Genomic DNA, 15575 nt, shown 5'->3' on the forward strand with positions numbered 1-15575 from the left:
ACAGGTCAGCGCGGCGCGAACACTTTAATACCGCGCTGTTTCGTCCCACATTTGAGTTGTTTGGCTTCCCATACTGGGTGTATTACAGTACCACGAGAGCTAAAGAGAGCAGACTGCTCCGTGCGCTTTCGAATCGCTCTCGCGGATGATCGATCTGCGCCGCACCTCTTCTAGTCGAACACACCGGCTAGTGCTGCAGGCTTATTGGCTCACTGACGCTGATGAGATTAACCCCTTAGGTATCGAAATTTGGTACCGAACGACAAGACGTTTTTCGATACTCGATGGTATCGAGGCAATTCGGTCGGTGCCTAAAAAGTATCGAACTCGATACCCAGCCCTAGAGATAAGTGCCGATGCCCAAGAACTATTTAGCAGGCCAAATATATGGACCTGTCTGGGATTCAGAGGGTGCTTCTCATTTCTTATTTCTTCATCCTCGTTTACTTTCATAATTTCCTTTCCTTGCATCTTAGCTCCACCCCTTAGGATGCGAGGGAAGGATACACCTGTGTATCCTCACTCATAACTCCTCGGGAAGCTTCCTCACTTCTCGTTCCTCGCGTTGCAATTAGTGAATCGGGATGTCCTTCAAGATGGCTGAGTTCAATCGGTTTCCGGGTCACCTACAGACAATGAGAGAACAAGATACAGGGCAAGGGAAATCAGGGGGAGGAGTCGTAGTCTTGCGTCATTCCCTGTATGACTTTTTGTACACAAGACAGAGTTGTTGGGATTCTTCCTAGTGTAATATTGTATAATATGTGACCCCCAGTTGCTGATCCATTGTGCAAACCACAGCAACTTTATGATACCCAAAACAGTCATGTAGTATGAAAGAAACAGCGATCCGATTGGCCACGGCGTCATAAATTCACGCCACTCACACAAATGAGAGATGTAATGGCTAAGGACATCCTTAGACCAACAAGTGAATGACCTCTGTCTACCTGACAAAGTCGACTGACTCTAAGTGGTGTGAAGTCCAGTGATAGGCTTAAAGTCACTAACATATTTCGTGTTAGTTTGAATTCATTTGACCTTACTGTCCTTTTTTTTGTCCTCTTCATTTCCACTTCCTATTTTTCCACTGTGTCTTCCTGACTGTTCATCATCTCTTAGGATATTTCAAGTCTGTCTCTGGGTGTCTTCAGTGCAAACCCGGTTTCTTCACCAGTCAGAAAAACAGAGAAGACATATGCTACCGCTGCTTCCAGAACTGCTTACCTGGTATGAAGCTCGTTACACCTAATTAACCCACAACAGTATAAACAGGATGGAGTGAGAACAGAAACAGGAAGTATGGCAAAACGTTTTGAAAACAAATGTGTGTGTGTGTTAGAATTCAACATGACGGTGGTGGTGGCGTGTACGATAACATCAGATGTGGAGTGTCGCTGTCGGGAGGGTTACACTTGTACCGCGATCGATCAATACACAGGCCAATGTCACAGTTGTGCTCCTGTCTCCACCCCAGTCCCGTCCTCCACCTATGCTGACGTCCCTTCATCCACTACATCCACCACTTCATCCACAGAGACAGCTGAGATCGGGCTGGGTAAGCATTGTTGTTTTCATCTACATGATGTGTGTGCACTCGTATTCTAAGCAGTATTTTGGATTTGCTACCATCTAAGGAAGGGTAGTATGCTTGAAGCAAGGTTGGATTATGGACTGGGCCAATGGGAATGTTTCCCAGAGCCTCAGATTAACAGGGGCTTCCAAAGTATCAGTCCCCATGGCCAAAAACATGAGAGCCTGACTGCAAGGGCCCCCATGCCTGTCATCTCGACTTGGCCCTCGACTATTATTTTTTACACATATTATCTAATATTACCAAAACACGTTTGTATATCTTTGTTTTAATCAAATCATCCTTGTTGCTTAAAGGGGTCCTATATTATGCTTTTTCACTTTTTCAACTTTAGTTAGTGTGTGATGTTGCTGTTTGAGAATAAAAAAAGATTTGCAAAGTTTTAAGCTTAAAGTCCAATCAAAAGCGAGATATTCTCTTTAAAGGGGAGTTCTAATGCTATTTCATGCATTCTGACTTATTTACGCTGTTAAAGTGTTGGATTCCCATGCTAAACACGGCCAAAGTTTCAGAAAAAAAAAAAAACGAGTTGGATGTATGACAGAGTATTTCTGTGCCAAATACACTTGTTCAGGGTTTGTATAAGTTTCAGTTTGTTTTTTTTTGAGTATTGCCCTGCATGACATCATATAGGGCGGATTTCCTTGTATGGTCGCTTCTCCCGGAAGAGTGCGAAAATCAACATTGTCACCAAAGAAGTGTTTTTTGGTTGTGAGGGAAAGATAACCTTGTTCAGCTTCCCAAAGAACCCAATGTTAAAGGCAGAGTAAGTGATTTCTGGTAGCCAATGTTGATATTTGAAATCACCAAAACAAACACGCCCCTACCCCAAAAGGGTCTTGCCCCTATTTTGATAGCTCCGCCCCACATATACGTACGCAACCCAGGCAATGATTAGTTCTGTGAAACAACTGTGAAACGACAGAAAACTGCTGCCGGGTTCTATTTATGACGTGCTGACACAAATTTCAAATGGTTTTCAACTATTTATGTCGATGTCACAGCTTGCAGACAATCACTATACAAAAGCTTTGCATGCTTGTGGCTCTTTAGCTCCGCCCACGGCACGCCTCCAGGAGCTCGACTGTTTTCAGAGGGAAGCGTAAAGCTGTATCTGTATTTCATAAATCTGATCAGACTAAATACTTTTTCGGAGATATGAAGGATGCAATACTACTCTATAGGTATTCGAGATTAACATGAGATTGGCAGAAACTGTGTGTGTTATGTCCCCTTTAACAGAAAACACTTTTCAAGAACAAATGTCGTACAATAAAACATGACAGAAGTATTTTGAGCTTGTGTTAACCACAAACCTTATTTCAGGAATCAACAACCCATTCGAGTGCTGCACAAATCAGTCAAAAAAGGCACTTCAGTCTTGATATTCATTAGATATTTAATTGCGGACATTCATTTTTTGTTTTACATAACTCTTGCTATTACCTGATATAACCTTTTTAGAGCACCGTTTCTTAAAGAGCGCTTTCCCATATAGGAAATTCCTATAGGACATTCATCTCACCTATGCAACTCTTCATCTCAACATAAATAGTTATGCTAACTTACATCCTTGTATTTATTTTACAGGTGACAATAGTGTTGTGGTGTTGGTTTTATGTGGGTTCATTTCTGTAATGTTATCCGTCATCATCCTCATGCTGTTCCTCCGGCTCTGCAGGAAGAAAGAGAAGGAATGTTTTAAGCATTGTGAGTAACACAACACACACACATATGAACGCAAACACATTTTTTCTCAGGTTTTGTGGGTTAATCTTACCTCTCACGGTCTCTTCTCTTCATTAGTTGTCAGGCAGTGCTCCTTGGGTGATATGGAGGTAAGTAAAGAGTTAATGCACATTTCTGTAGTATGTGAACATGTCATGAATCATCTGACTCACAGTCCTTCATTTTCTTCAGGTGGACAGTGAGACTACACCTCCTACCAGCCAACCAAATGAGCAGCCCCATGCCCAGGAGATGCTGTCAGATGGCAGCACACCCACCAATCACAACACAGACTGCTCATTTCATCAGCCAATCAGCTCAGAGCAGGCTGTGCCTCCAGCTGGCAATTTAGGTACTATAAAGAGCTGCTTTTTGTGATTTTCTTCTTTTATTAAAAGAATTATGAAGCTCATTTATCCAGATCTATTAATTTGTTTAAAAATATGACCTAAATATACATCTTTATGGCATGAAGTGAGGGGCATAAACTAAAAAAAATGTGAATGATACCATAATAAAAAAATGAATAAATAAATAAACATTAAAATAATGAAATTCTTGAAAAGCAAAAGTTTTATCAAGTAGTTTGGCGTAATCTTTAATTATTATTTATTAACAAAACTGCTTCACTGCTTATTAATATTTAAAAAAAAACATTTAATTTGACTGTGAAATCATGTCATGTGGCCAAACCAATATACACAAACATGCAGTAAAAAACAAAACAGGTAATTATATCATAGAGAGAACTACTACAGACCCTTATGGTCAATAAATTGCTTAAAATATCACATCAATTTAATTTTGAATTTATTGAAAGCATAGCCCCTTGAGATGTAACATCTCATTTTCAAGGGGGTCCTATAAACACAAAAACTAAATATTACAGCATAAACAAAACAACCATACAAAACATGAACACACCCAAATATAATTGACCATATGTATATTCATGTATGTATAAAACTAAATGTATAACATACTTTTGACTTGATGGTTACGCAGTTACACCAGATGACATTTGTATGAATTATTAATAATACAATAATAAATGAAATAGTATATAAGAATTAAATAACCAGACATATAATCATTGAAATAATAATTAAAAAATATTATTATAATGTGCGTGTGTGTGTGTATATACTGTACATACATACATTTTATATATAAATACAGTATATATATATATATATATATATCCCCATAGAAGCCTGTTTCCGCAACTGAATAAAAAAAGGGTAATTGTGAGTTATGTTTTTTCTCACAATTGTGAAGTTTATATCTCACAATTTTTTTTCTCAGAATTGCGTGATATAACTGCAGAACTGACTTATAAACTTGCAATTGTGAGAAAAAAGTCAGAATTGCGAGATTTAAACACAATTCTGAGAAAAAAAAAGTCATAATTGTGAGATATAAATTTGCAATTGTAAGAAAATAAACAAAATAAAAAGTTTTTTTTTTCTTCCTCAGAATTGGACTTTACAAATCTTAATAAGTTTAAATCTCAGAATTGTGTGATATAAACTTGCTGTGAGAAAAAAGTCTGAATTGCCAGTTTATATGACGCAATTCTGAGAAAAAAGTCAGAAATTTGAGTTGTAAACTCGCAATTGTGACAAAAAAAAAGTTGGAATTGTGAGATAAAAAGTCGCAATTACCTTGTTTTATTTTTTATTCAGTGGCCAAAACGGGCTTCCATACATGACACCCCCCACATAAAAAAAACAAAAAACCAAGCAAACGTTCAAATAGTATGAAAATTCAACATTCTCACTTTCTCGTAGGCCCTCTTCACATCTATGGTCCCCAGACAGTTTTTGTTAGTTTGCTCAATCAATTTGGATGGGATGGCGGCGAGAAAAAAGCACACGAACTCCAAGAAGAATCACTAAACAACACCAACGTGTCCTACCCTCAGTCTCCCCCCATCCATCTGTCTGAGGAGGAAAGGAGCAGAGAGAACGATTTTATCTTCTTCCCATCTCAGGAGCAAGGGAAAGAGTGCCACATATCTAAAGAAGAGGTGCTGTGAGGGATGATGGAATACTTGTGTCCGTTCTTCTTCCGTGCTGTTCAGCTGCTGCGTGGTTTGTTTTAACTGATGCTTCGTGAGTACCCAGTATTAAAACTCTAACCCTGGCAGGGGATTTCATCTAGACAGCAACAGGCTGCGTTAGGGGAAGACCGGGGTGTTTGACTAACAGTATGGACGACATAAGTGTTGCGTATGAGCTTGACAGTTCATGCCAGCTTGGCAGTATTACCCATAATGTACGTTTACGCAGAAACACTGATTCTAAACCATCAGAACGGCAGTGTGATGCTGATGTTAACTGCATGAAGAGTCGACACCAAAGGCTCATGATGGTTGACTGACCCTCAGGAACAGTGTTTGAAAGCAAAGAGCAGCTCTAAAACCCTCAGAAGACCAAAGATTCACATATGTTGAGATATTTATTTTATGTAAAGTTTATTCAAGTCACAAAACATTTTTATTTATTTGTAACTCTTATTAATTATATTACAGTTGTTAAAAAAAAACAAAAAACGTTTTTTGTTCTCATGCAGTTTATCAGTGTTCGATCGCGTTAAGTCCCTGGTTAATGTTGTCAGTGTTCTTCCTCTTTTCTTTGGTTTTTATGTGAGATATGATGGATTATGCCATCAAAAAGCCCTGACATTTTGATGGTGGTCTGGAAATGTCAACGTTGTTTCTTCATTCAGAAGTCAATAAGCAATGGCTTCATCATATATTATGTTTTATATTCACTGTAATACACTTTTTTTTTTAAGCTTGATATTAATTGTAAAGTGCAATAAAATCAATAAAGGTTTATTTTTTTGGTATGTTTCCCTGAGTACCTAATTCATTTCACTGCAAGCTAGCAAATACAAATACAACTACAATTCTGTTTTCTATTTTATGGTAGCTGACACAAAATAGTTCTTGTAACTGACATGCTATATTTCCATAAAATATTTAAAATGTTTTGTTCATTCTCTTATCATTTTATACATACAGTTTCTATAACTTCCTAATGTTTTGAGACATATTTTTACAGTTATTACAAAATAGTGAAAAACTTCAACTTTACCTTATACATTCGTATACATTTGAACATAAAATCTTGATTTTAAAAAGTCCATGGGCTTGTTGTGCAAAAACGACTCAATTATAAATACAAACAAGCGTGCAGAGAATAAAACCTTCATTTGTTGAAAAAGATTAGCTCTTATGTTGTATGTTGAGTGTCTCCTTATGTGCAGTGGCAACTCAAACCTCTCTCTATCTCAGCATTTCTCAGGATGGACAGTCATTCTCACAGATCCTTCATATGGGCCACCTGAGTGCAGATTTTCTCTTGCGTAAATGGCAGCAGCAGGTTTGTATTAGAGTAAATACTCAATCCATAGACGCATCAGCGGTCTTCTTCCTGCTCTTTTCTCAGACATCCTCCAGTTTTTCAGTCTTTCCACACACCTCCTGCACTGGCATTGGTACCTCCTCTTCCTCTGTGCACTGACTGGATCCAAAGATGCTCTTGTCGGAGGGGCAGAGACCTGATGACCCAGTACAATACACATTATTAAAAGCTTATTCCTGTTAGGCAGTACAATTTCATGCCATGTGGGTGAAATATTAAACTCACAATTTTAAAATATGGAAATCACATTAATTAGTTTCCTTATCATAATATTATAATTAAGTGACTATAGAGGTGCATTAAAATTAATAATTTCACTAAATTTTAAGTGGACTAAGTGATTTTTTATTATCTCCCTGGGTGTTCTGTACTTCGAACATGTCTAGCTTTAATATTGTTTTGATCAATTAAAACAATATTGTTTTAATTGATAACAAATGTATAGGTTTTTCCTGTTATCATTATTGCTTTCCAATCCTTTTAATTATTATATTATATTATATTATATTATATTATATTATATTATATTATATTATATTATATTATATTATATTATATTATATTATATTATATTATATTATATTATATTATATTACTGGATATACAGGCTATAGGCAGGGAAACACTCAAAACAATTGTTCAGTCCATTATATTATATTATATTATATTATATTATATTATATTATATTATATTATATTATATTACTAGATATACAGGCTATAGGCAGGGAAACACTCAAAACAATTGTTCAGTCCATTATATTATATTATATTATATTTTTTATTATTAAGAAAATTATTGGGGTTAAATCAGATTTTAATATTAAAGTTTACATTTAATTTAATTCAGTTAAAAAGTGTCTGAGCTTGACCAGTGTCAGTTTAATTCATTCAAAATGTACTGCAAAACAGGAATGACCAAAACACAACTTATACCAGGGGTGTCCAAACTCGGTCCTGGAGGGCCGGTGTCCTGCAGAGTTTAGCTCCAACTTGCCTCAACACACCTGAATGGAAGTTTCTAGTATGCCTATAAGAGCTTGATTAGCTGGTTCAGGTGTGTTTGATTAGGGTTGGAGCTAAAGTCTGCAGGACACCGGCCCTCCAGGACCGAGTTTGGACACCCCTGACTTATACTAACGTACTAGATTCTAGATATACTAAAACTCATGCAATGGAGTGTCAGTATATCAAGCACTCATGCAGGTGTATAAAGAGCAGTTCCAAGGTTTTCTTTGTGAATTAAAACATTGATGTGTTGTTTACAGTGGCACTGACCGATTGATGTTGACATGATCCATCCACATGGTCGTGCATGTCTGCTGATGAGAAGGAAACAGGTGAGCAGAGCGCACACACACACACACGCAAAACACAGACTCACCGAGATCCACACATTATCTGGAAGAGGTTGATAGAAAGGGAGCAAATGGATGGGGAAAAGGAGAGAGAAAGAGTAAACAGGTCAATAGAGAATACACCTGATATACTCTGTGTGTGTGATAGTCTGTTTGCCTTCAACAGTGACTATTTTAACAGACTGACAACAGCGTGTCAGGGTTCAGGCACTCACCATGGGTGGGCGGTATTGTTTTAGTAGAAGGAGTAGAAGTAGTAACAGTAGTTGTCTGAATTTTCTCACACGTCTGGCATTTGCTGTCACTGCATCTGTAGCCCTCCTCACATGTACACACTGCATCACTTGTCGCCGTACAGTCCTTCATATTCTTCATATCTGCCAAATTATAAGAGTGAAAGGGATTATGTATATCAGTGTTTCTTCAACTGTGACACTCCCTTAATTCACACTTATCAAACTCACTAGTTCATTTCATTTTTTCCCTGAACGTTCATTTAAAAATAGAATTTTTAAAGAGACCGCAGAGGCATTTATAATGTTACAAAAGACTTCAATTTCAAATAAATGCTGACCATCTTACAACAAAAAGAAAAAGCTGAAATCTCCTCATTTGAGTATATGAATAAACCCTCTAGGACACAAAGGTGCCTGCACTCATATGTGAACACAGTCATTTCAACAAGACACAAGTGTCAAAATAAAACAGCAAGCTCAAAAACAGGTTTTTTTTCTTTTCTGCTGACTCACAAATAACTCATGCCACCTCAGGATATTCAGTTTTCATTTCTGCTCATCTCTTTTCATCACTAGACTCCTTAGCCTGGTTATTTGACCATGGGCATCTATAATCTGAACTAAAGTATCATTTGGCACAAGTTTCAGAGAACATGTCTGACAATCTGCAAACATTCTGCATAATTTACAAGGCTTCTTTTTTCAAGTTTAACCAGCAAGCCTATATTTGGTAAAATACAATTTATGCTGGGCTTTTCAGCGAGTCCCAAAAACATTGGAGAACTAATACATGTTTGTTCAGTTACTTCAAATATTAGTTTCTCTTATATTGCTTGCTGTATCTCCTTTTCTTCCCAAACGACCATTTTACAAGTATTTTGTTTCTACTTGTTGTCTAATTCAATCTTTAGCAGGACATCTGCATATCAAAACATCTCAAGACATCTAAGTAGGCAGTTATTTCCGTTTCAAAGAATAAATTCCCCCACTCAGGTGCTTTTTTTTTTCCAGTGCTACACGTGTATTTTCAAGACTTGCTGTCCTATATCATGTTTGTTACTAGAGACTCAAGACGTTTTTCAGACCCCCACCTACCTCCATACTAAAACCCCACCCAAGATCTGCTGAAGGGGAAGCCCCTGCTTTGTTTTACTGTCATGTTTGGTATTTCTAGTTCATGACTTTTCATACTGATTCATCTAAAGATTCAGAACATAGCCGAACATATCATTCTAAGAACCTACAACCTGTTTTGTGATCATAAAGAAATTGAGTGGACATACGTTCCTTGGTGCACGTTGTGCAATGTTTGCACCAGTTGTTATTGACATTATATTCGTCCATGAAGAAGCCATTTCCACATGGGGAACACTGAGTGTCAGTCATTCCTACGCCGCATTTCTGTGTCATAAGCTGCCCTGTATAAACACACACAAAGACAGGGAAACATGAATGTAATGAGACATTAGTGTGGCAGAATCATGCTGACTGTACAGACAAAATTATGACATTCATGAACACGGTATTCAACGCTGACTGGTTTGAGAGTCTACCAGGTTAAGTTCAGGGAACAAGTCATCCTCATACGAGAAACTTGATGTGTCATTCTAAGACCTTAAGTAAATGTCATCAAACCAGACTATAGCTGAACCCTGAAATATTCTTACATAATGCAACCGGTTTTGATATGTCGAAAGATTACATCCTGACTTTTTCAATTGAAATACGCCTCAAAAAGCCCAACAAAGTTTAAGCAGTCTTGATTCAAACTGCACAAAATAGTCTGAAACCAATTCCATAATAATTTGGCTCTAAAACTAGATTCTTCCTATAATAAAATCCATGATTTAGATTTTTGAACATTGGCTCAAACTAATACAGACCTCTAAACTCAACTTCTTTTGCCTCAGTGCACTTTATGTTAATTATCTAATCTTAACTGAAGAACAGCTTAGTTCTTTTAACTCATCTTGAGTTCATCTCTGACTCAACTCTGCTCACAGTGATGAGGCAGCTGATTTCGTTTACCTGGTTTACATTTTTTGCAGCACCGATTGTCTTTCAAGTACTCTGTTCTTTCATCGCACTGCTGTGACTGGACGAGAGGAAGGACATGTGATGAGAGCAGGAGGACACTGAGCAAGCCAAGCATCTTACTGGAAGAGAAAAAAGAAGCGCGTGAAGGTTCAGAATGACACATGACACCTGGAATGACTTTAAATGTGTTAGCAGAGAATGTAAAGAGTCATACAAATCATGAATATATTACTTGGCTGTAACTGGCCTTACTTCCTGTTAAATGTTTAATGCAATAATTACTGATAAATAACAGTTGTTTTTTTTTTACATTTATATTAGTTTCACTTCCTTTATATTGATCTTTTGTCACAAATATGATCAATTACACACACACACACACACACACATATATATATATATGTATATATATACAGTATATATATGTGTGTGTGTGTGTGTGTGTGTGTGAATAAACATTTAATAAACAATAAACGATATTTAATAAACACACACACACACATATATATATATTACTTTTGATAAGTTATATATTTAAAATCACTTTTATTCCAAAACAAATACAATTTTGTTGAAACAAACAATAAGTCAATAACCTAATTTTGCCATTTCTCACCTCTATACTATGTACGAATAAGTGAATGAAATAAGACATTGTGTCAACGATTATACAATGATCTTTTGAGCATAGTTACAACAAACACCAGACAGATCCGACCCCTTGCTTACTAAATTCAGCTTGACCTAGTTATGTGCGTTTTTGTAGTTGTCTGTAGTTGTTTTTCATTTTACCTTTTAGTTGACATTGATAAAAACATTTGTATCCTTGCAATAAGATCATTATAGCTTTGCTGCAACATCACATGGTACATCTCCATCAGTATGCTATTTTTTACCATCCCTGTTAAATCACACATCCTTTAAATACGCACCAAGATCGTAAAGTCTGTAGAAGTCAGTGAGTGAAGTCTTACCTTGAAAGTGTGTACAAGACAGGAGACAGTGAGAAAAAGACGAGAGATGTGAGCTAGTCAGGCCCCTCTGAAACTTTGAAGATGAGGGGACAACTCTTCAGCATTAAATCTTTATCAGAAATGTCAGATGAGTCATATTTAAACTAACGTTCAACCAACGTTATAAATGACTCTACCTAGGACCCCCAATAGCAGCAGCATGTGCTTTCTGTTGATATTTCTCCTGTGCCTCTTTTTTCCTCTACCCCAAACGTTCCATTAAAGGTTTTCTCTCTTGTTTTAACTTTTAACTAGTTCCAAAACAAACTCTCTCTTTCTCTCCATCTCCCTTTGAAACGAATGCATGCACACACAAACACTCTAGATGAAAAGGGTCTTGTGTCTCATTCTGAGTAAAAGCATGAGTAAAAAAAGACTAGCTCTTCAACAGCTACTCATTCTGAGATATGAGATTAGTAGTGAGGCCAGTGGTTGAATAACATCCAATCACACAGAATCCATGAAGCTCATCATTTCATCCTGAGTTTAGATTAAAACGTCGTACATTATGTCTGAGAGCTGCCATAACGGTTTCTATTTTGGGTTTATTTTCCAATACATCTTTATCTACCTTCATCTAATCTTAATTTGCTAACTCTGTCTCCCTAACTGTTACTCACACTTATGAGCTGTCAACTCATTGGTTTTATTCAGTGGAACTGATACCACTATGAGAGAAAAGTCATGTCCTTCTTGTAGTTTGTAGATTATGCCACCGCAGCACACGTGCACACACACAAGAGCAATTAGTGTTTACAGTAAAAGGAGGGCTCACCACAACATCGCTACAACTGCTAAGAAATAAGAAATGTGACATCAGCTCCTGCAGATAACATCACCTGCTGACAGGCATGCAGCTTTACAGAACTCTAACCTTCAAGTAAAAATGTTTTCCCCTTATGAGTGAGACCCCTCTTCAAAAAAGGTCCTATTAGATCAGTCTTAATTTCAATTCCATCACATACCTGTTACTGGCGTGGTGTGCTTTAAGTGTTTCCTCTGACAGCTGAAATTGTGAACTGATGTTCTTTTATACTGACATTTTAGTAAACTTTAGTCATCTCTTGCAGAGAAACTACGTTCTTCTTTATACAGCAACATGTTATACAGAAACATCTTTTTTTCTTCAGAAGAAAATGACGGCTTGAGTTCAAGTTGCACTCTGAGTGCTCCAAAAGGAGATATCTGGTCTGCAGCTATATGTAATTGGAGAATGCACAAATTATGTTGTAATTATAAAATTAAAAAGCAATGTCTCTTTTTGGCTAATTTTTGTACAGTTCCTGAATTTTTAATTCAGCAAAAAAGTCACACATAATCATGACTTGTCATTGTTTACATTATTGATCATTTGAGTATTCATGCACATCCCTAGTAGTAATATACTGTATATAGCTAGTGTTGCAATTCTCAATTAGCTACAACAATTAATTTGAAGCCAATAGATTCATTTAACATCCTACATTTGCTGATGGTGCCATGGTGTTGGGGGGGATAGGGGGTGCTCACTCTTGGCTGAATCTCTGCCAAGTTGATGTAGCATCTGCAGGGCCACGTCCATGGCCTTACTTACTGGGCCAACTAACTATAATCCTCCAAGAAGGTGTCTTCAATCAGATGGTGTCAACTTCTTCTGCTGCATTCTTGAAGTACGATTCTGTAAGATGGCTTCCATAGTCAAAAGAAAAGTGACGTGACATGTGGCCAAGTATGGTTACCCATACTAGGAATTAGTGCTCTGCATTTAACCCATCCTAAGTGCACACACACAGCAGTGAACACACACATACCATGAACAGACACCCGGAGCAGTGGGCAGCCATTTATGCTGGGGCACCCGGGGAGCAGTTGGGGGTTCGGTGCCTTGCTCAAGGGCACCTCAGTCATGGTATTGAAGGTGGAAGAGAGCGCTGTACATTCACTCCCCCCACCTACAATTCCTGCTGGACCTGAGACTCGAACTCGCAACCTTTGGGTTACGAGTCCGACTCTCTAACCATTAGGCCACAACTTCCCCTGCAGAATGCAGCTGCTGACAGAATTCTCAGAGATAGAAATTGAACAAACAAAAAGAAAAGCAGGTATACTCAATTCCAACACAAACAGTCTGTAACATGAGTTGAACTATTAGTCTGATGATTACAATGTTGAAGGCCTGTGAGGATAATCGCTTGACATGTTTGGCTAAGCAGGAAATGAGGGTGTTACAGCAGGATCTTAAGTTTCTTTTGCTGCAATTTGCTTGTTGCAGTTTTCTGACCAGTAAGTTTGCATGATAGGACTAGGTGTTATGATCCCAATATTCAGCACCATTTTGCCGCACCATAGAACATTTTCTCCTTCGCTGTGAGAAGAACACAGCGAGACACATCAATTGTTACGCTCTGATTTTGGTTCAGCAAGAATCCAGGATAATGGCCTAATCCATGTCCGTGGTTCTTGCCTCAATACCCAATAATCAGTCGTGAATTTACAATTGCTTTATGAGTGACTGGGGAACAATACGAAAAGGACTAGTATGGTAAGATGGATAGATGAAGACGGTACAATTCTTCACTGAAGTCATTGTGTGGGGATCCTTGACGTTTTGATGATATGTTATGCTGTACATGATGTGTACTTATCTTTCATGGATGTTGCCAGTGAGACACCTTATCCGATGTCCATCAGATCCCAGTTTCTGTGCGAACTTTAGCCTGGGTGAAAGATGCCTTTTGTTGAGGTGATGTTGCCAATGACCTTTGTATGGTGTTTCCACCAATGCAACACATCATCAGTTGTGTACCCCAGCCTCATTGGGTGTTTCGGCCCTTTATCACAAGACACCCTTAGCCGAGGCAGGCCCTCCACAGGCTGATCAGAACCGGGTGTGAGTCACTTTGTTACATGGTTATTTGGCAGCCCAAACTCTGTCCATCCGCTTCAGCCACAGCCAGTGGCTGCTTCTTTCAGCGACAGTGGCCAGTTCCCTGACTATCCTCCGCTGGACCTGTCCTCTGATGCCCAACTACTTCAGTACAGTATACAGTATACAGTATACTTTCACTGTCCAGACCCGCTCCTCTGCCTCAGCTGCCAAGTTGGCATATCGCAGCTTCTTCCTTTCAAAGGCCTCGTTAATGGCCTCTTCCCAAGGGACTGTCAGTTCGACTATTATGACGATCCTACTGGAGTTGGACTAGAGAACCAGGTCTGGGAGCAGGTTGGTGACTGCAATTACAAATGGGAAGGTGAGTCTGTGGATTAAGTCGACTCGCATTTCCCAGTCCCTGGCTATATTCAGCTGGCCTGCGTCAGGGGACAGGCACTTAGCCCGCTTTTTCTCCCCTTCCCTAACAAAGGACTGCCTTTTTGGTAAGGTATTCTTGGCATTTTGGGGGATGGCGTTTGTTGACACTCTCTTGGTCTCTATTGCTGCCGCCAAGCAATTCAGTACTCGATTGTCGTGCCATGTGTACCTTCCCTGTGTCAGGCTGGTCTTACAACCCACCAGGATATGTCTGAGGTTTGCCAGGGATGCACACAGGTGGCAGGCTGGGTCTTGTTCACACCATACCTGCAAGTTTGCTGGAGAGGGCAGCACATCATATGTGGCTCTCACGATAAAACTTTGGCCTGTTGGTTTCCATGCTCCACAGCTCACTCCAAGTGATTTTACGCCGTTCTATACCTTCCCACCTCATCTAGCGGCCTTGTTGGGCTTGGGAGACTGCTCTAGCGCATCTAGTTGCTTCCTACTGACGGCATACCTCCTCCACCACCAGGTGTCGCTGTTCCTTTGCTGTTGCCTTTTGCCATTTAGGTGTTATTATTCCCAACCCAAGTCCCCCTCTACCATATTAGACTTGCCCCACAATATCCTGGTGTCTGAGGGCTGCCTTTGCATCAGCAACGGCTGTAACTGGATTCCATTTCCTCCCTGTCGCCAATGTTGGAGCAGCATCTCTTATGCAGGGATCGCGGGATTCTTTAAGCGTCATCTCCAGCCTCATTTTGGCGTATTTGTACTCCTCCCCAAGGCTTGAAATAGGAAGGGAGAGAGCTCCATTACGTACAGCCCTATGCTGCTAAGGCATCTTGGTAGCCCAATCCATTTCCTCAATTGTGTACTCACCAGTCTCTCCAGGTGCTTGGCGTAAGATAAAGTGAGCTCGTATATGGAAATTGGCCACATAAGC

General features: G+C 38.9%; 2 protein-coding genes across 4 annotated transcripts in view; one reads left to right on the top strand and one right to left on the bottom strand.

Moving 5' to 3' along the window:
* LOC107744684 (uncharacterized) overlaps positions 1-6138 on the top strand; it is a 12461-nt gene extending 6323 nt beyond the window's left edge. Inside the window, exons 4-9 of the mRNA XM_016558490.1 lie at positions 1123-1230; positions 1343-1558; positions 3185-3304; positions 3401-3432; positions 3515-3674; positions 5113-6138. Coding sequence (XP_016413976.1) covers positions 1123-1230; positions 1343-1558; positions 3185-3304; positions 3401-3432; positions 3515-3674; positions 5113-5360 — 884 coding nt within the window. The 3' untranslated portion in view covers positions 5361-6138. The remainder of the gene's footprint in view (positions 1-1122; positions 1231-1342; positions 1559-3184; positions 3305-3400; positions 3433-3514; positions 3675-5112) is intronic.
* A 344-nt stretch (positions 6139-6482) lies between these two features.
* Positions 6483-11422, bottom strand: LOC107744718 (tumor necrosis factor receptor superfamily member 5). Of its 3 annotated transcripts, XM_016558537.1 has the most exons (6): positions 11359-11422; positions 10376-10503; positions 9631-9765; positions 8327-8488; positions 8032-8154; positions 6483-6889 (listed from the first exon to the last, which is right to left on the bottom strand). In XM_016558537.1, the coding sequence occupies exons 2-6, from the start codon at positions 10497-10499 to the stop codon at positions 6774-6776; spliced, it is 660 nt and encodes a 219-aa protein (XP_016414023.1). In that variant the 5' UTR covers positions 10500-10503; positions 11359-11422; the 3' UTR covers positions 6483-6773. The 3 variants fall into 3 exon arrangements, with proteins under 3 accessions (XP_016414023.1, XP_016414022.1, XP_016414021.1); XM_016558536.1 differs by lacking the exon at positions 11359-11422 and having other exon boundaries at positions 8032-8072; positions 10376-10693; XM_016558535.1 differs by lacking the exon at positions 11359-11422 and having other exon boundaries at positions 10376-10693.
* Between the last annotated feature and the right edge of the window lie 4153 nt (positions 11423-15575).

The sequence above is a fragment of the Sinocyclocheilus rhinocerous genome, unplaced genomic scaffold (assembly GCF_001515625.1).
Source record: "Sinocyclocheilus rhinocerous isolate Xijiao unplaced genomic scaffold, SAMN03320098_v1.1 scaffold498, whole genome shotgun sequence".
NCBI lineage: Eukaryota > Metazoa > Chordata > Actinopteri > Cypriniformes > Cyprinidae > Sinocyclocheilus > Sinocyclocheilus rhinocerous.

Coding starts and splice junctions, on each gene's coding strand:
- LOC107744718 (XM_016558535.1), bottom strand. CDS start 10,547: ATGTGTCATTCTGAACCTTCACGCGCTTCTTTTTTCTCTTCCAGTAAG. Junction 9,766..10,375: donor CTGCAAAAAATGTAAACCAG/GTAAACGAAATC, acceptor GTGTTTATACAG/GGCAGCTTATGACACAGAAA. Junction 8,155..8,326: donor AACAATACCGCCCACCCATG/GTGAGTGCCTGA, acceptor AACCTCTTCCAG/ATAATGTGTGGATCTCGGTG.